General features: G+C 40.6%; 1 protein-coding gene across 4 annotated transcripts in view; it reads right to left on the reverse strand.

Moving 5' to 3' along the window:
- atp10a (ATPase phospholipid transporting 10A) overlaps positions 1 to 19,954 on the reverse strand; it is a 98,060-nt gene extending 78,106 nt beyond the window's left edge. For all 4 annotated transcript variants that reach the window (XR_009063913.1, XM_057841787.1, XM_057841786.1 and 1 more), the window contains exon 1: positions 19,326 to 19,954. Coding sequence is in view for 3 of the 4 variants with exons in the window: in XM_057841787.1 (XP_057697770.1) it covers positions 19,326 to 19,741 (416 nt within the window). In the remaining variant the exon portion in view is untranslated. The remainder of the gene's footprint in view (positions 1 to 19,325) is intronic.
- Positions 19,955 to 20,188: the final 234 nt, after the last annotated feature.

The following is a 20,188-nucleotide window of genomic DNA, read 5'->3' on the forward strand; positions in this document are numbered from 1 at the left end:
CAACACCAACATCACTTAAAAGTTAGGATTTTTTCCCACGTGTTTCAATTGAATTTCTATTTGTGTCAAGCCATTTTTAAGTTCGAGTAAAGTTTTAAGTTAGTCTAAACTGTAAGTCCTGATAGGATTTTGAGTTTTTGCACTATTCAAAATAAATGTATGATACAGGCTGTATTGGAGCACATTAGGGACCAGTGCTACTTGGTGTTTTATCCTGCAATGACTACTGAGCTAAAATTGATAGTCAGCATTATTGAGTTTTTATTTTACACCCTCATCACTCCACAACACTATGTTATGTTAAAGCCTGTATGTAAGGGACGTTAGCCACGCATCGACAGTGGTCATAATTAATAGAAACCTAGCCCTCCGCAGGGCTAACGTTACGCTAGCTAGTGACAGTAACGTTAATCTTATTTATTAGCGCTTAGCGCTCTTTCTTAGTGCTTAGCGCTCTACTGCTTTAAGATGGCGGCTGTTTACTAACACTGCCCAGATGCGGCCGAGTCTGTCATTTTGCATCTAGTTCAACATACATGTGATCTCTATGAGACTCAGCAGACGCTACCTGCTACCAACGTAGCATCATGCGGGCTAGTATTTAGCAACGTCGGCGTCGTTTGTAGCGGCTGTTGGCTGCAGTAAGTTTTTTTTCTTTTTTTCTTCTTCCTCTACGCACGTGACATCAGCGCGTTGTCCCGCATTAAAAGTAGTCAGAGCAAAACGTGATGCTTAGAGCTGTCAAAATAAACGATTACTCGAGGTGAATAAAATTACTCGGATCAGTTTTTAAACTCGAGTTACTCGAGTTGCTCGAGTATTCGTTTCAGTTCTAGATGATATATCGTTCAATTCAAACCTTTGTTTTCAAAAACTACTAAAGAAACATTATGAAAACTTCCAGAATAAATGTCTGGATTTAACTTAACCTAAGCATTAGGGGTGTAACGGTACACAAAAATCTCGGTTCGGTACGTACCTCGGTTTTGAGGTCACGGTTCAGTTCATTTTCAGTACAGGAAGAAAACAAAATGCAAAATATAAATGTGCTTGTTTTTTTTTTTTTTACACACACACTTTTGTGCTTTCAACAATAGGAACATTAGCCTATACAAAGCTAGAATTCTGCTCAAAAAGTAGCAGGTATTTAAAGATAATAATCCAACAACAATTTGCCTTTCAGACCCGGCGTATTGGTCAGCTTTCTTTCTGAAAGGAAGAAGAAAAAAGAAGTCCTATGCAAAAGAGAAAAGCAATCCCAATGACAAAGATTTTAACATGTATTTTACAAATGAAATGACTCAATGAATCATTTTTTTTTCTTATGAACGGTTTTCAAAAGCTTTATTGGTGGATTTTCACAAGTTAAAGCGCCACACAGAAATGAATAAATTTAATTGTGTAAGCAGGATCTGTGTATTATTCTTATTATTTAATTACAGGTGTTTTAGCTTATTTCAATTTATTTTATTTAAATTGGCTAATATTTATTTTATTATGTGTTAATATTTTACAAATATGATGTAGTATTCATTTATATTGTATATTTTATATTGCATAACTGCATCCCGATGTGGGGCATGGACGATTCGATTCGATGCGGGCAACAAGCCGAATCGATTCAGCGCATTTTAAAATATATAAGTACGTTCAAAAATCTTCCCTGCGCAATTCCGGTGATGCAACGGATTTGGTTTCCCCATTTGTATTATTATTCTCATGTTTCATTTTTTACACACTGCCTAACTCTGGTCAAGTTTCCCACCAACCTTGTAGAAGCCAAAATGTCTCCAGATGTCTGCTTTCAATGTCTTAGGTGCATCAATAATCTTTATCGATCCCTCTTTCTCCGCTTCAGCCATTGTTATGTTATGTCCTATCTCTTAGAGGTTATATCTTGTGCCCGAACCCGAACGGGTCGGGTCGGGCCCAAAATGTTAAGCATTCACGTTCAGGTCGGGTCGGGCCGGGCCGCCGCGCCGCACTAGACACTTTTATCTGTGCACACAAAGGCAACACAAATGTGATCCATTTGAATCTTCTCCTCTGTGTGTCTGCAAAACCGCATGTTTTTTTTTTTTTTTTTTTTTTTTTTTTTAATGTTAAACTTTCCCGGCATTATTTCGTTGTGTAAATGCTTTTATAATGATCATAAAAATATGTAGACTATTTAAACATTAAGAAAACTTGCGTTTTTTCTAGAGATGTCCTGATCCGATATTTGGATCGGATCGGACGCCGATGTGGGCAAAAAAATGCGCATCGGTATCGGATCGGAAAACGGGAAAAATTCCGATCCAGTTTTTTTTTTTTTAAGTCCCGTCCGGGTTTTCCAGCACACCGATTTACATAATCCATTCCAGTTTTTGCTTCGGCTTCCCTAAAATCCAGTCCGCATTTTACGGCACACCTTCAACACACCACATTTACATTACCGTCTCCCAATTTACCGAGAGACTTTATTGGTAAAAATGTCAGCTGTGTGGGATCATTTCACCTTAAAGGACGACAAAGACGAAGAGACATAGAGCAACATATGCCACAATAAAGTCAAGCGTAGTGGTAAAGCTGTAAGAAGTTTTAATGCAACCAACCTAATCAAGCATTTAGCGAAATACCACCACAAACAATATGAGGAGTATGTTAAGAAAACCGAAGACAAAAAGAAAGGTCCTACGCAACTAACACCGGCAGAAACTTTTGCTGTGCGTGACAAACTGGCACTCGACAGTCCCAAAGCCCAGGGAATAACAAGAGTCATTGCCGAAGAATTCATTCTGGATGACTAGCCATTATCTCACGTGAGTAAAGACGCACCATCTAACACGCGATTCGGCCGCTGAAGATTTGAGAACGATTCACAAACATCCAAATTCCGATGATTGAAATATGTCAAGTAAAGCGGAACTAATACACAGCGCGGTCTTCGGGACGCAATGAGAAACTGACCGCATTGCGTCCCGAAAGTAAACATAACTTGTCTTAGACCCGGGTAATTTCAATGCTCAACTCACGGCTTTAGCTCAACTCATGCCGCTGGATAAAAAAACACAAGAATACCTGACTTCTGCTGATAGCCGCAACAAACTACGTCAACGTCGTTTTACTGGAGATAATAGATATCATATGTATATAGAACCAGATGCTACACGACAGACTCGACGGCGTTAGCTACATTGAAGTATTGAAAACCAGATGCGTTAGTAGACAGCCGCCATCTTAAAGCAGGAGACTTACCTAGTAGGCTGTTGTGAACCTTCCAAGCGAACCTAATTAACTTTTTATCTAAAATAGTCCTAAATCAGCAAAATCTTGACTTGAATCTATCTTCAAAATAGTTTTAAAACTTTCACATGTCGAAAGTCGACAGAAGGGAAATTATGGAATAACAGGAGCAATTTTAACAACTTTAACAGTTGATTCGCAAAATTAAATGAATTGAATGTATTTTAAAGCTGCTGATACAGAACGGGGACTTGAGTATTTTATTTACGGTTTTAAAATGTTAACTTGATACTGAAATAGTCGTTTATTTAAACCTGAGAGGCTTTTTATACACTTTTTGTAACTAATGCACGAAACATTAAAAGCATCTAATACCTTGGGGGATTCGTGGGATTTTCCACAGAGGTTGTTGGTGTGTTTTGCTTTTTTAAGACAGTTTACAATATAATTTGCACGTTTTACTGACGGACTATGCCATTTCTGTTTGTTATTTATCATGTTTTGTGTTTGTCACTGAATAAACAGGTCAGTTTCTTGTTACCAACCGTTGTGTGTTATTCAAACTCACCTAATTCAGCTGGCTAGTTGTTATCAAGGGTGCTAAAACCTTTTTCAACATGAGTCTGACAACTAAGTAAGGAGGCTAAATAACTTTAAACTTTAACACATGCTCAGATAGGTCGGTATCGGTCAGTATCGGTATCGGGTCGGAAGTGCAAAACAATATCGGTATCGGATCGGAAGTGCAAAAACCTGGATCGGGACATCCCTAGTTTTTTCTGCCAACTCGAAGAAACGAAAATAAATTGCAGCTGCTGGGTTTTTTTTTTCCGCGTCACTCCAAGCCGGGACGGGCTTCAATACCAGCGGGCCGTGTCGGGTCGGGCTGGATTTTTTTAGGCCCGATCTAACCTCTACTATCTCTCTGCTCTCTCAGTTGCAAAAAACTGATATTTCCTCATGTTGAAACAGATTGTTATGCCTGCTAAAATGCTGCTGCACTTCAATTTAATTCATTATTTTTTATTGTTATGTGGTAGTTACTGATTGCATTTCTAAGTTGATTGCACATATATAGTGGGCTAGGCCTACATTTTACTTTTGTTCTACATTGCAACTTAGTTGATGTTTTGTTTGCAACTGAACTGATCCCTGGATTGATATTGTGATAAAGATGCTGCTGCACTACAATATTTTCTTTGTCATTTTTTTAATATTTACTTGAATATTTTTATTAATGGGTCATTGTGACTAAAATACAGTGAGTGTTATTACTAATTTTGCACAGGAGTTCAGATGTTGTGAAAGGCTGCTACTGTGTGTAAAAAAAAAAAGAGAAAGCCCTGGTCTCATTCAAAGCACTAATTAAAGCTGTAACGTGAAGTAATTTCATAACATGCCAAATAGGGTCACAATTAAAGTAATTAAACATTGTCCAACAAATAAAACATGAAAAAATAATTCATATTGTAACGGGTACACAGAAAGTGTATCCGTTGTAGCACGTGGAAACCTCCCCGCCGATTCCTTCATGTAAGGTCGCTAACGGCTGCGCCGTTGGCTCGAGCTTATTGGCGCAGTGGTTACCGAACTTGCCTGCCGACTAGATTTGTCGCGGCGCGCGGGTTCGCATCCCAGCCTAGCCAGAGGTGGGAGCGGAACGCGGGGCGGTATTGACACTCGGGTTACAAATGGGGGCTCGTCCGGGATCGGCAGCGAAGGTTTCGGGGGGAGAGTGTAACGGGTACACAGAAAGTGTATCCGTTGTAGCACGTGGAAACCTCCCCGCCGATTCCTTCATGTAAGGTCGCTAACGGCTGCGCCGTTGGCTCGAGCTTATTGGCGCAGTGGTTACCGAACTTGCCTGCCGACTAGATTCGTCGCGGCGCGCGGGTTCGCATCCCAGCCTAGCCAGAGGTGGGAGCGGAACGCGGGGCGGTATTGACACTCGGGTTACAATATGTTGTATATTTGACAAAATAATCGCGTTTCCGAAGTTCGAGCCTGAAAGGTGACGAACCTGGAAGTGATAGGTCACACCGAGAACAGCGATGGGAGCGCTCCATACGGCCGCCCTACAAAGCCCTTCAAACAATGCTTTAAACAGCGATATAAGTGATAGATCAAGCGCAAGTGAGGAGACCCAAGTTTTTGAAGAGTTGGAGGAAGAAGAGGAGCTTGGAATTTTATGTTGGACCTAACATGTATTAGCCAGACGCTAATCAGGATGCAAACAATGTGCCCTGACTACCTGACATCGAATGGAGACAAGACCCATCGAGATTACAAGATTGGTAAGATATAGGCTGTTATTATTTTCATGATTTGAAGATGCAGGCATTTGCACATAATTTTATGTTTTTGTCTATCTGATGACATTGTTTAAAAAAATAATAATCAGACTGCATGTTCATTTTGGCAGATCCGGCAGCCCTCATGCATATAAAATAATAATATAAAAACTTTGGGTGGGGGGGGAAGGAGATGAGTCGTTGATGGCTTTCTCCACTTTATTGTGGCAACAATAAGAAAACAAAATAATAGTGGACTGCTGCCACATTCGACCGCGAAGTTTTGCTTGACGCTCATCTCCGCCTCACCTCATACTTCCAGCTACTACTACTTCCTGGGGCTATCGGCGGGAAAGTGGCGTCTTATGGCGTGAGGAAATGTAGTTTTTTTCACACAAGCGAACAGATTACAAAGCACCACTTCAGTGTTGTCCCAAGACTACATTTCCCATGATTCACTGCGGGACTTGAGCTGTCAACGTTCACATTTGACAGCATTCTGCTGCGGTCCTCCTCGCAGCTGTTAGCTCGGCATTCACGCTCGTTTGCATTTGATCGCTAGTCTGATACACTCCCGCTTTTTCGGTGAGGTCTTTTGTGTTTATTTGTTACTGGATCGTTTTTGTTCACCACTGTAAATAAGAGCACTGAAGCAAGAAGGGGTAAGTCGCCATTTCTGTTCAACCCGTTTTCTCCTGTTTTTTTTTCAGCGTAAGAAGCTAGGGTAGTGGCTGTCTTTTCTTCGTTCTTTTTTATGATCAGGGTTTAGTTAGCGGTTGGGGTTCAAGTGTAGATTCCTTTTGTTTGTTTGGCCTGGGCTAAGCTTCATCTACATTTTGTACATATTGCCTTGAAAGGTGGAAAAGTGCTATATAAGTATAACACCAGTTACCATATTCATTGCGAGTTTGTTGTGTAAATTTTGTGCCACTTGTGAAATCGTGTGGCTCGTTTTATGTTACGCCCTTCGTGAGCCGTCCTTGGGACGTAACACTAGCGAACACAACAACAACTATGCCACGACTATTGCCACGAGTTGGCTTTCGGCTAACGTCACTAGCTTCTACTGTACATTCCACAACAGTTGGCAGCTCTGCTTTGAAACAGTCATCAGTCATCTATCCAAAAATCACACTTACTTTTTGGCAAATCCTTGATCATAAGCAGACCGGTTAAGGAAGCAGGCATCTTCGAAGTGTTTGCAGCAGAGAACACTACTCGATGATGGCATGAAATTCATTCGCTTCGTGCGAACGAAAGATGTCCATGCTATCCTTTGGCCACTCATACAACTTTTCGTTTGAGGGAGAACAAAACATCGCCACACACCGCCGTGGCATCTTACCGAGAAGCAATGCAACAAACAATACTATTCTATGGCGGACTTTCTCGCACTTCCCGGTGTGACGTAATTTCCGAAGATTGCCGAAGAAAAGCATTTTCATTGTCAGGGGGTTAAACAAACAATCTTTAAGGGTTGCGTTAAAAAAAATAATGAAAATATGCTTATAATTGTTTAGCCATTGATATTATTCAAAAACGTGGTTGGCCAACCTTAGTTCACATTTCCCCTTTAAATGCTGTGATCAGTTTTTTTGTTTTTAATATATATATATATATATGAAAGTATTTTCATTTGACTTCAACCAGGAGTGACACAAGCGCCAATAAAAAGTTGTTTAATGTCTGACCGCTTGTGTTGCCTCATGATTCACAAAAAATGCGCGGACTTTTAACACCAGCTCGGCAGAAAACATTTATGCAGTAAACCTTTTGTTGTGTTGCCATGGTCTTTCAGAGGACAAAGAGGTAAGCCATTTTGATATTTTCAACTTATTTTTTAGCGTGGCGTTTTGCCGTGCTGCTTCTGTCTGACAATGAATGACCTGAAAAGAATTAAAATGGTATCTGACTGCCAGTTACCTTTTCTGTTGTAAAAAAACAACAACTTTAGTAAGGGGGAAGTGTAAATAAATTATAGAATTAATATGTGTTATCAATGAAAAAATTATAAGTGTTCGTTGGCTGTCACTGAGTAACATTTGCGATCGCTACACAAAATATAAATTACCCCTAAGAACGGTCAGAGATGTAGGACAACCAGAGGATATACAGTGGGGCAAATAAGTATTTAGTCAACCACTAATTGTGCAAGTTCTCCCACTTAAAAATATTAGAGAGGCCTGTAATTGTCAACATGGGTAAACCTCAACCATGAGAGACAGCATGAGGAAAGTACACGTCCAGGCCTGTCTGCGGTTCGCTAGAGAGCATTTGGATGATCCAGAAGAGGACTGGGAGAAATTGTTATGGTCAGATGAAACCAAAATAGAACTTTTTGGTAGAAACACAGGTTCTCGTGTTTGGAGGAAAAAGTATACTGAATTGCACCATACCCACTGTGAAGCATGGGGGTGGAAACATCATGCTTTGGGGCTGTTTTTCTGCAAAGGGACCATGACGACTTATCAGTGTAAAGGAAAGAATGAATGGGGCCATGTATCGAGAGATTTTGAGTGAAAATCTCCTTCCGTCAGCAAGGGCATTGAAAATGAGACGTGGCTGGGTCTTTCAGCATGACAATGATCCCAAACACACAGCCAGGGCAACAAAGTAGTGGCTTCGTAAGAAGCATTTCAAGGTCCTGGAGTGGCCTAGCCAGTCTCCAGATCTCAACCCCATAGAAAATCTGTTGAGGGAGTTGAAAATCCGTGTTGCCCAACGACAGCCCCAAAACATCACTGCTCTAGAGGAGATCTGCATGGAGGAATGGGCCAATATACCAGCAACAGTGTGTGAAAAGCTTGTGAAGAGTTACAGAAAACGTTTGGCGTCCGTTATTGCCAACAAAGGGTACATAACAAAGTATTGAGATGAACTTTTGGTATTGACCAAATACTTATTTTCCACCATGCTTTGCAAATAAATTCTTTAAAAATCAAACAATGTGATTTTCTGTGTTTTTTTTCCACATTCTGTCTCTCATGGTTGAGGTTTAACCATGTTGACAATTACAGGCCTCTCTAATATTTCCAAGTGGGAGATCTTGCACAATTAGTGGATGACTAAATACTTATTTGCCCCACTGTAATATATAGGAAAGATCGGGCTGGTGGTAAAGGATAGCTTGTTGAAACAGTAGAATGTCATTGTCAGTCGCGTAAGAAAAAGGTGTCGATAGAAAAGCTAAGGCTATGCTAAGGTCGGCTCGTTTTTTTTCGTCTTTTTCGGCTCTCGACACTCAAGTCATCTCTTTAACTGAACATTTTTATGTACTTCCATATCTTTGCAAGTGAATTTGGCACCAGGGACATCATTTTCGGAGAGATTTGGTAGGTTTAGCTTTGTAAACATCTCCGTACACGATTTCCATTCATTTCCTATTGTGGACAAACGGTGGCGTGTCCTCCCTTAGCATCAGAAACTAACGTCATCAATATTAATGAGCGGAAGTGACGTGTTGCTTGCGGTGCACCATTGAATTTGAGTTAATCTAAGTCTGAAAATAATGCAAATTATTCACTTAACAATGGTAGGGTCAATTACAACATACAACAATCCTCACAACATATGGGAATACAATCTAAATTCCCCCATATAACTGAACTCATTATATAATGCAAATAAGTTTGCTTAAAAGTTGGTGGGGACAATTTTAGCATCCTGAAAATTGGTAGTGTTATGTTCCTATGCAAACTTGCGGCCTTGGTTCATATGAATTAGACATCGAGTTAGTAAAGCCGATGCATGCTCATTTTCAACTAAATTGAGGAATTCAGACAAGCTCATTTCGTTTCGCTTCAAGTTTTGTAACAGAATAGTCAGTTATGTTAGAGCTTTTACTGCGTCCAATGAATTTACGTGTGTTGATCAGCAAAGCACATGACGTTTGTCATCTTTCACTAGCGGAACCGTCATGTAGTCAGTCATTTCTACGGTGGTTAATGACTTGGAGGGCAAAAAATAAAAAAATTTAAAAAATAGAAATGTGTCAAATTTCGTGACCAAGGATCAATTGGGGCCGCCACGATTAATTGACCAATCGATAAGTACAGTAATGGATCAACAAAGAGAAACGTTTACGTCTTCCTGAAGGGGGGGGCTAAACAAAATAATTGAGAAGCACTGGTACTGGTACACGCGGTATTTTATGCTCCTGAGTGATATGGACCGCTTGGATGTGTGTGGAAGCGATCGCTATATTTATTTAGTTTTTTGAATCCCGCGCCAGGAAAATGAGTGACTTCCGGCTTCGGTCTTGCATTAAGGAGGAGGGCGCTGTGACGTGTACGGTAGAAGACGTCCTCTTCACGCTACAGTGTACTGTTGTGTATGAGGATGAAGGATTCAGCTGATTTTGCGGATTAATACGTTTATTTTTCGCATCACGCCAGCCAAACGGCTGCGGAAAAATCATTCTATATCAGGGAGAGGCATATGCGCCTTTTTGGAGTTTCAAAAGGTTCCCATTCACCGTGGATATTTACTGTGGGACCATTGGACTTACGATGAAGTGAGTAAACATCTTGTTTTGTATTATGTCAAATACGAATACAGCGATTACAAAGTAAACACTACAAACTTCCTTTAAATGAAGGACTACTTACGTTTGATCATTGATAGGCATGTAAAAAGCTCTCCTAATCCATTAGCAGCAGCACGTTAGCTGCGTTAGCTCCAGCCACCCTCCTCCGGGGAACGAACTGTAAATTGCTCTCCGCCGGGCGGTTTGCCGATCCGCTAAGACATTCGACAACCGGGTCGTCATGTCAAATAATCCAGGATAGCTATGTGTGATTTTCCGCTTTGAAGACTTTGAAACATCACTCGGTTCGGGTTAGCATGTCGGCTAGCTGTCACGCCTTCTGGTTTGTTTACATTCTCCGAAGCCGGGGAAGGGAAATGACATATGTCCGATATAGGTGTCATAAAATATCGTTCGGGAGGTGCGACAGTAAAGGTGAAGTCGACAGTTTTGACCATTATGGAGTAATTTTGCCATGTCGTCCTGAATAAATGCATTTTTATTATTTCAAATTCCATTCAGCACAAGACTGTTATTTGTCATGACCATGCCATTTATTTAGCAATTGGGGAAAATACTTGGATAAAAAGAGTACCCTGTAAAAATATTGACGTAAAGAGACAGAAACAATGACATTTTGCCGCTCTCTTCGTCGCGTTTTCCTCGTTGTGAATAGTTCCCCCTCAACGGGCTGACTGGTCCTTCTCAAGCCATTTATATAGCTATTGGGGAAAAATACTTGGGTAAAAAGAATATCCTGTAAAAATATTGGAGTAGAGAGACTGAAACAATGACATTTTGCGGCTTTCTTCGTCGCGTTTTCCTCGTTCTGAATAATTTCCCCTCAATGGGCTGAATAGTAAAATCGATGAGCCAAGTCTACCGCTGACGTCATCCACCTGTTGGGGACGCTAAAGCCCTATAATGGTAGGCGTGGCTAACCGGCAGATTAAAAGACTAATTTCTCGTCATTTGTGCTTTGCTAAATTGTTGTATATAGTCGAATCGTCTCAAAATATGATTCTAATTCACATAATAATGACATTTTAGACTTTTTTTCTCGTGTCATATGCTCTTTAAAGTGACCACTACATGTCTACAAACTAAGATGCTTGGGATTTGTTAAATGAGGGAAAGACCCTAATCACTCATAGTGCACAAATAAAATGAACAATAAATGAAAAACGAGGAAGTATTAATTCATCAAATATAACTACTGCACCACCAAATACGAACAGTAACTAAGAAAAGTAATTAAAAAAAAAAAACATGTAAATACCATCAAAGATCTGTGCAAAAGCCCAGAAAAATGCATTTCGGGAATTGTCATTGCATTGGCATGTCCTATAATTGCCTGCCTATATTTGTATTGCGTTGTCGCCCCCTAGTTTTTTTTTTTTGGGGGGGGGGGGGGGGTGAGTATAAACGTGATTTATTTGTGAATTAATTATTCCTTTTATTTAGTTACAAACATTTTGACTACTTAAAAAAAATATTTATATGGGAAATTATTTTGGTACCTTTTCAATAAAAGTTGAAGTCGTTCTGTTTGTTGTTTGTTTTACTGAATGTTTATTTTATTTGGAAAACCTTGAAGTTGTTACATTTACCATTTTTAAAGCATCCATTCGGGCATTCACAATACAATTATCAACAACATGTTCAATATGTAAGTAAGTCCACAAATGCATACAGTGGTATAAAAAAGTATCTGAACCTTTTGGAATTTCTCACATTTCTGCATAAAATCACCATCAAATGTGATCTGATCTTTGCAAAATCACACAGATGAAAGAAACAGTGTCTGGTTAAACTAAAACCACTCAAAAATTTATAGGTTACGTCCACCAAAGATGATACGAAGAGCTCAGCGCAGAATACTCAGACAGGTAAAAAACAGAACCCTAGAGTGTCTGCTATAGACTTACAGAAATCACTGTCACAGTCCAATATTTATGTGCACACATCAACTATATGTAAAACTATGGCCAAGAATAGTGTTCATGGGAGGACGGCACTGCTGTCAAAAAAAAAAAAAAAAAAAAAAAAAAAAAAAGTTGCTCGTTTAATGTTCGCAAAAACGCGCTTGGACACGCCACAGACGTTTTGGCAAAATATTTTGTGGACTGATGAAACCAAAGTTGAATTGTTTGGGGTAACACACAATGTCCTGTGTGGAGGAAACTGGAACAGCTCACCAACATCAACATCTCATCCCCACCGTGAAGCATGGTGGAGGGAGGATCATGATTTGGGGCTGTTTTGCTGCCTCAGGGCCTGGACAACTTGTGAGCATTAACGGAAGAATGAATTCAAAAGTTTATCAGAGTGTTTTGCAGGAAAACCTGAGGCCGTCTGTCAGACAGTTGAAGCTAATAAGAGGATGGATGCTGCAACAAGACAATGATCCAAAACACAGCGGTAAATCAACTTCAGAATGGTTTCAGAAGAACAAAATGCCTGTTCTGGAGTGCCAAAGTCAAAGTTCAGACTTGAACCCCATTGAGATTGCTATGGCATGACCTAAAGACGGCGAGTCATGCCAGAAATCCCAGGAATCTGAGTGAACTACAGCACATTTGTAGAGAAGAATGGGCCAAGATTAGTCCTGATCGATGTGCCAGACTGATCTGCAGCTACAAGAAGCATCTGGTTGAAGTTATTGCTGCCAAAGTGGGGGCCACAAAACATTAAATGTGATGGTTCACTTACTTATTTTTCCCCCTTTGGTCATTGTTTGCATACTATCCTCATTAAATTATGAAAACCTATAAATGTTTGGGGGGTTTTCATTAAAGCAGACACTGTTTTTTCATCTGTGTGGTTTTGACAAAGATCAGATTATATTTGACAGTTTTTTTGCAGGGATGTGAGAAATTCAGTGTCGGGTTTTTGGAGTTGGACAACATCGGGACATCGGTTATCCGTTAAAAAGTAATCGGACAACTGTAGTAATTAGACATAATGGAAGATATTTGTCAACATCTGCTTTTGCTTTAGAAAACAACAACAGAATTACATAATATTCATAGTCCGGACTTTTCTCAGCACAGTTTTGGATTTCCAATGCACATTTCCAGCTAAATTATTAAGCCCAGAGTAACATAACGTGATGTATGTATGAGATGATTAGTCGATTAATTGCAAAAATAATCAGCGACTATAATCGTTTATCACAATAAATGTTTAAGGGAGTTCTTGTTCAAATAAAGTTTGCCGCCAAACAAACCCAATCCAAAGACCGTGCAAAGACCGCTTCTCTTCCAGGTGGAGCCAAGGCGAGAGCTTGTTTGGTTCTATCAACAAGAGCCAAATGTTTACTCATTGTAAACTTCGCTGGATGCTCTCAAGTCCGAGTTTACACACAATCCCCGCCGGGAGGATGAGCGCAAACATGAATGCTTCCATTATCTAAACTATTTTGTAAATATTGGCGTTTCGGAACAGAGGCAGGAACTTTCTGTGCATACGTGGCATGCGACGGCGTCACCTGAATGTAGCTAAATGTGAGATGAACTTTTCGCAAAAAAAAAAAAATCAAAACACAGAGCCTTTTGACTCCTGTGAATTATGCTCTGTATATGTACGCCACAGCCACGCTTTTCATTAGAGGGGAAAACACCCAACAAAACACTGGCAGAGGACATGCGGGGACACCAGACACTCTATTAGCACACATCAGTCGACTTCACTAAGATAACAACGCTCTTTTTGGTGATAGTTGCTGCATTCAGGTACGGCTGTACCAAGAGGTTTTGGTGTAGCGAACACTCCCAGTATGATGAAAAGTCCATAGAAGGACACATATACATTGGGGCAAATAAGTATTTCGTCAACCACCAATTGTGCAAGTTCTCAGAGGCCTGTAATTTTCAACATGGGTAAATCTCAACCATGAGAGACAGAACGTGAAAAAAAGCAGAAAATCACATTGTTTGATTTTTAAAGAATATTTCCAAATTAGAGTGGAAAATAAGTATTTGGTCACATACAAATAAGCAAGATTTCTGGCTGTCAAAGAGGTCTAAATTCTTCTAACGAGGTCTAACGAGGCTCCACTTGTTACCTGTATTAATGTCACCTGTTTTAACTCATTATCGGTATAAAAGACACCTGTCCACAACTTCAGTCAGTCACACTCCAAACTCCACTATGGCCAAGACCAAAGAACCATCGAAGGACACCAGAGACATAATTGTAGACCTGCACCAGGCTGGGAAGACTGAATCTGCAATAGGTAAAACGCTTGGTGTAAAGAAATCAACTGTGGGAGCAATTATTAGAAAAGGGAAGACATACACCACCACTGATAATCTCCCTCGATCTGGGGCTCCATGCAAGATCTCACCCCGTGGCGTCAAAATGATAACAAGAACGGTGAGCAAAAATCGCAGAACCACACAGGGGGACCTTGTGAATGACCTACATAGAGCTGGGACCACAGTAACAAAGGCTACTATCAGTAACACAATGCGCCGCCAGGGACTCAAATCCTGCACTGCCAGACGTGTCCCCCTGCTGAAGCCAGTACACGTCCAGGCCCGTCTGCGGTTCGCTACAGAGCATTTGGATGATCCAGAAGAGGACTGGGAGAATGTGTTATGGTCAGATGAAGCCAAAATAGAACTTTTGGGTAGAACCACAGGTTCTCGTGTTTGGAGGAGAAAGAATTGCATCCGAAGAACACCATACCCACTGTGAAGCATGGGGGTGGAAACATCATGCTTTGGGGCTGTTTTTCTGCAAAGGGACCAGGGCGACTGATCTGTGTAAAGGAAAGAATGAATGGAAAATAGAGAGATTTTGAGTGAAAATCTCTTTCCATCAGCAAGGGCATTGAAGATGAGATGTGGCTGAGTCTTTCAGCATGACAATGATCCCAAACACACAGCCAGGGCAATTCTTTAAAAATCAAACAACGTGATTTTCTGTTTTTTTTTTTCTTCACATTCTGTCTCTCATGGTTGAGGTTTACCCATGTTGACAATTACAGGCCTCTCTAATCTTTTCAAGTGGGAGAACTTGCACAATTAGATATGGATACTTAAAAAACTACTCGTTACTATTTTTTTGCTGTTAATTCAGTTTTTCTCTATTGGTGGTCATTATTTTTGACAAAAAAAGACCAAAAAACTCAATTTGCCACAATGTTAACCGGACGTGACCCAAAATGTATAGGGAGTGACCCAGGGATGCCCAAAATTAACAGAGAGTAACCGCTAAATGACCCAAAACCAACAGAAAGTGACCAAAACAAACAGGAAATTATTCAAAAATGCCTCAAACTCAAAAGGAAGTGAGCAATGAACAGTAAGTAACCCGTAACTGCACTAAAACCAACAGAAAGTGACCCAATGAACAGAAAATTAACCAGGAATGCACCAAATTAACGAAAAAGTAACCCCTAAATGACACAAAGCTGTTAGGTTTTGTTTGTTTTCTCCTAGTGTGACTTGTCCCTATGACTGCCCATTGATTTCACCTGTTGTGCCTGCTCCTAGTGTATCCTCCAACCTGCATCTCCGTGTCACCCACCTGTTCCTCACTGACTCATTACCCTGTCTCTGTGTCTATATACAGTAGCTCCCCGTTTTTTGTCTAGTCTTGTCGCGACATTGTCAGTGTCAATCGCCACGTTTATGTCAGCGGTTTTTCTCCAGTTCCTCGTCCTGCTTCGAAAGTAAGTCGATTTGTTAGCCTGACTTTTGTTTGTTAAGAGTTTTTGGATACCCCGGTTGTTTTGTTGGTACTTTGTCTTTTTTGTCGGCCCTAATTAAAACATTTTTACACCGCCTTTCTGCCTCGTTTCTCTTTCCCTGCACTTGGGTCCACACACCACCTGCCTACCCGCGAAACTTGACACAAAGCCAACAGAAAGTGACCCAAAATAAACAAGAAATGATTAGAAAATTCCAACAAGAAGTGAGCAATGAACAGTAAGTGACCTGTAAATGCACCAAAACCAACAGAAAGTGACCCGAAAATACAATAAATGACAATGATTTCATTCCATTCCATTGACGCCTATGTAAGGCAATGCCATTGACAGCAAGGACGTCCAAAATTTTTCCCATTCATTTTCAATGGGGAAAAAACAAAATTTCCCCAAATCAACAGAAAATGACCAGATATCAATAGAACGTGTCCCCCAAACTTCCCCGCTTCCATTGACGCTTATAGAGGGTGCTGCCATTGACGTCCAAACTTTCCATTCATTTCCAATGGCATTTCCTCTGTTTAATGCCATTGACGGGCATGTTTGTCCATTCTATAGATGCCTATGTACTTGGATGCCATTGACGGCTATGAACGTCCAAATTTTTTCCCATTCATTTTCAATGGCAAAAAAACTATGTCCCCAAGTCAACAGGAAATAACCAGATATCAATAGGACACGCCCCCAAATGACCTGATATGATCAGGCCACGCCCCCCAAATGTACCCAAATTACTTTATATGATCAGGCGACACCGTCTAAATGTTCCCAAATGACCTGATATGACTAGGCCACGCCCCCAAATGCTCCCAAATGACCTGATATGAATAGGCCACACCTCCCAAATGTTCCCAAATGACCTGATATCACTATCCCAGGCCCCATACATGTCCCCAAATAGACAGGAATTGACTTGATATTGTCTCCGAATTCTCCCCAAACCAACCTAGGCTGGGGCTAAGATCTGTATCTCCACATGGCAAAGACCAGAAGTAATTTCTCCCGAAATTGCAGTTCCTAGTTTCATTCGTTTTCCATTCTCTTTTGTGTTTTTTCATTGCAAGCAAAATAAATGAAGATATTACTCCCAAAGCATTTGTAATTGCAGTAATTTTCTGGGAGAAATTGAGCATTATCTGACAGAATTGCAGGGATGCCAATACGTTTGGCCAGCAATGTATACCACACTGTTATTATTATTATTTTTTTAACATATCGTTCAGGCTTGTCCCAAACAGAGTTATTCAAGTTATCTGGTGGGAATTCTTCAAGTTTTGATATCTCAATATATCGCAACCCCCCCCAAAATCGCAATGATAGTTTTTTTCCGAATTCGTTCAGGCCTAAAATACAGAAAACAAAAGGGTAGTGTAGATTTTTTTTTTTTTTTTTTTGTCAACAACAATTTTGAAAATAGTGCTCAAGGTGCCAACTCTTTTAGTGCCATTGACGACGATAAACGTCCAATCATTTGGCCCTCAAAACTAAATTCCACATTTTTAAATGTAATGTCTTTTGAAAGTTGTGCGAAGAAAACTTTACTAGCTTTCACAAGGTTGAAGGCAAGGGCGTAGGTTTGGTCTCAACATTGGTAGGGATGATATGGCGTAACCTGCACGTAGACTTTTTCCTGGGGACGGGACATTCATAACTATCAATGCAAAATAATCTGTATTGACTTGACAAAAAGAAACATTTTGAAAACTGCCAGAAAAGCAAATTGAAATTGGATTATTTGAACATCACTAAAATAATATTAACATACTCAATAAATAAAAGCTTGTTAATCAGCTTTTAACTATCCAGGAATGCAAAAAATAAATGTCTTAAGATCACTCAACATTGTCTAATTAAAGAAATTAAATATAATAATATAATAAAACGAGGGCTGTCAAAATTATCGCGTTAACGGGCGGTAATTAATTTTTTAAATTAATCACGTTATTAATCAGCTTTTAACTATCCAGGAATGCAAAAAATAAATGTCTTAAGATCACTCAACATTGTCTAATTAAAGAAATTAGAATAACTAAAACTAGCCCTGCAAGCAGGACTCAACAGGTCCTCGGGAGTCCTGTGTTGATTTCTCCAATTTATGAACCAATTTATCCCTAATATTTTTCATTAATATATTTCATTGAAAAGTACATAGTATTTTTTCTCCCACAGGAGAAGTAGTTTTATACCTAATATATGTCATTGAAAAGTACACAGTATTTTTTTTCTCCCACAGAAGAAATAGCAGACTGTGAACCCTAAACCCTAACCCTAACACAAAAAAAAACGCCCCGCACAGGTCAGCCCGTGAATGAAAACTCACCATTTTGATATGTGCAAATTTTAGTGAGTTTTCGAGCATGTTCAGAACTTCAAATTGGCCATTTTCATTTGCCCTGAAGAAGCCCTAACCCTAAACCATAACCCTAATCCCCAAATAAACCCGACTTTGGTACTCCGACCAGGTCAGGCCCGTGAATGAAAACTCACCATTTTGATAACTTAACATCTCATATGTCTCATGAAGAGTCTCACCAATTTTGAGGAGGATCTAACTAAATGCCTCGGTCTCAAACGTGCACCCTGTTTTTCGACAAAAATGGCATGTTTTTCAATATTCAATCCAAAATACCCGATTTCCTGTTGGGTTTGGAATATGGGTGCAAGAGACTTTTTGAAGCGTTTTGGCCCAAGGTACCGATTCCCCAAATTTCATCGCTCTACGTTGAAAAAACCTAAACGGAGAGGCCTTTTTTAAAAATTCCTGGGGGCGCCACCATTTTTTGACATTTTTTCACAACGTTGCCAAATTATTGAAATTTTCGCGAATCCGCATGTTTGTGCAAATTTTGGTGAGTTTTTGAGCATGTTAAGACCTCCAAATGGGCCATTTTCATTTGCCATGAAGAAAGAATAACAATAATCCTTTGCAGAACAATAGGGCCTTCGCACCATGTTGGTGCTCGGGCCCTAATAAATAAAAATGGAGCTGTCATTCAGGTAAAACACTACTGCTTTTGTCCACAAGCACAACCAAACCCGACAAAAACATGTAAGCTCCAGTGGTCTGCTTTAAGACCACATACATTTCTCACAGTTTGCATAGAGCAGGACACTTTTCTCTAAGCAGCTTTCTAGTAGTTTTGCAGGTTAGTATGTTCACGCAATTAAATGTTATGCTTACTCTGATGCAGATTGGACTTTCAGTAGCAAAATTAGTGGTGTGTTCCCCACTTCCACAACATTGAAGTCTTTTTACATTTCTTACAGTGGCTGCTGCTGGCTGAAAAAAACTTTAATTATAAAAAAAATCATTCATGGCGGGGTCAGTTAAAACAATTAAAACGTGGGGAGACAATCTAAATGGCCAATATAAATATAGTCATTATATAACGCAAATAAGGTTGCTTAAAAGTTGGTGGGGACAATTTGAGCATCCTGAAAAGTTGCTAGTGTTTTGTCCCGACTGTCCCTATGCAAACCTACGCCCGTGGTTGAAGGCTATACGTCAACTTAAAAAACAAACAAACAAACAAACAAAACGATGATTTTGTCAACTTTTGTTACTCGCCTGTTGTAGACCAGACAGTCCATGTGATTGATCTCCTTGTCGGACCTGTGTCTCCGGTAGTCCTCCCACAGGTCCTTGATGGCGGTGACCGACAAGATGAAGACCACCGGGGCCAGGGCCAACTCGGGTTGGAAGGCGTTGACCACCGGCACAAAGTTTAGCAGCGCGATAAAGACAAAGTAAACATTGGCGAAGCGGTGGAACTGCTCGAAGAGATTCTTGGGCAGGAAGGAGAGCACCGTGTACTTGGTGGTCTTGATTTTGTTGTCAGCGTAATGTCGGTTTGGGTTGTCTTCGCCTTCAGCGCGGACATTGGCGTGGACGCTGCGAATTTTACTCTCCTTTTTGCACTTTTTCTTCTTCGACTTGACTTTAGACTCCGCGTCAGTGGCGGCGGCTTCTTCGCGGCTCGCCATTCCCGACGTGGACGTCTTTTTTCGGGGGTGGGGGACGGCTGGGAAGCAACGCCGCAACTTTTCTCTCGCACGGCGGGGAAAAATACCTCGAACTCGCGGCTAGGTGATCATTCTTTTCCCCGCCCCGGTTCGGTGTTTTAGTTTCTTCGCGAAAAGAGCTCCTTTTCATCCATGTCCTCACTCCGCCCGCCCGGAGGACAACTTTTAGCTTGTTTGGGGCTTCTCCCCTTTTTTTCCACTTCGGGAAGGATGCTGATTTTGGCCCGCCCAGTTTGTCGATATACAAAACATCTGGATGCGGTTAGCTAGCTAGTAGGCTAATCCGTAGGCGGAAACTAGCTAAATGGCTTTTCCAAGTTTGTGTAGATCGTCACTTTTGGCTGGAAACGTGAGACCCGAACTTCACCGCCTTGGAGCCCAGCCCAGTTGCCTCCGCGAGTGCCACGC

This window comes from Corythoichthys intestinalis, chromosome 7 (genome assembly GCF_030265065.1).
Source record: "Corythoichthys intestinalis isolate RoL2023-P3 chromosome 7, ASM3026506v1, whole genome shotgun sequence".
Classification (NCBI taxonomy): Eukaryota; Metazoa; Chordata; class Actinopteri; order Syngnathiformes; family Syngnathidae; genus Corythoichthys; species Corythoichthys intestinalis.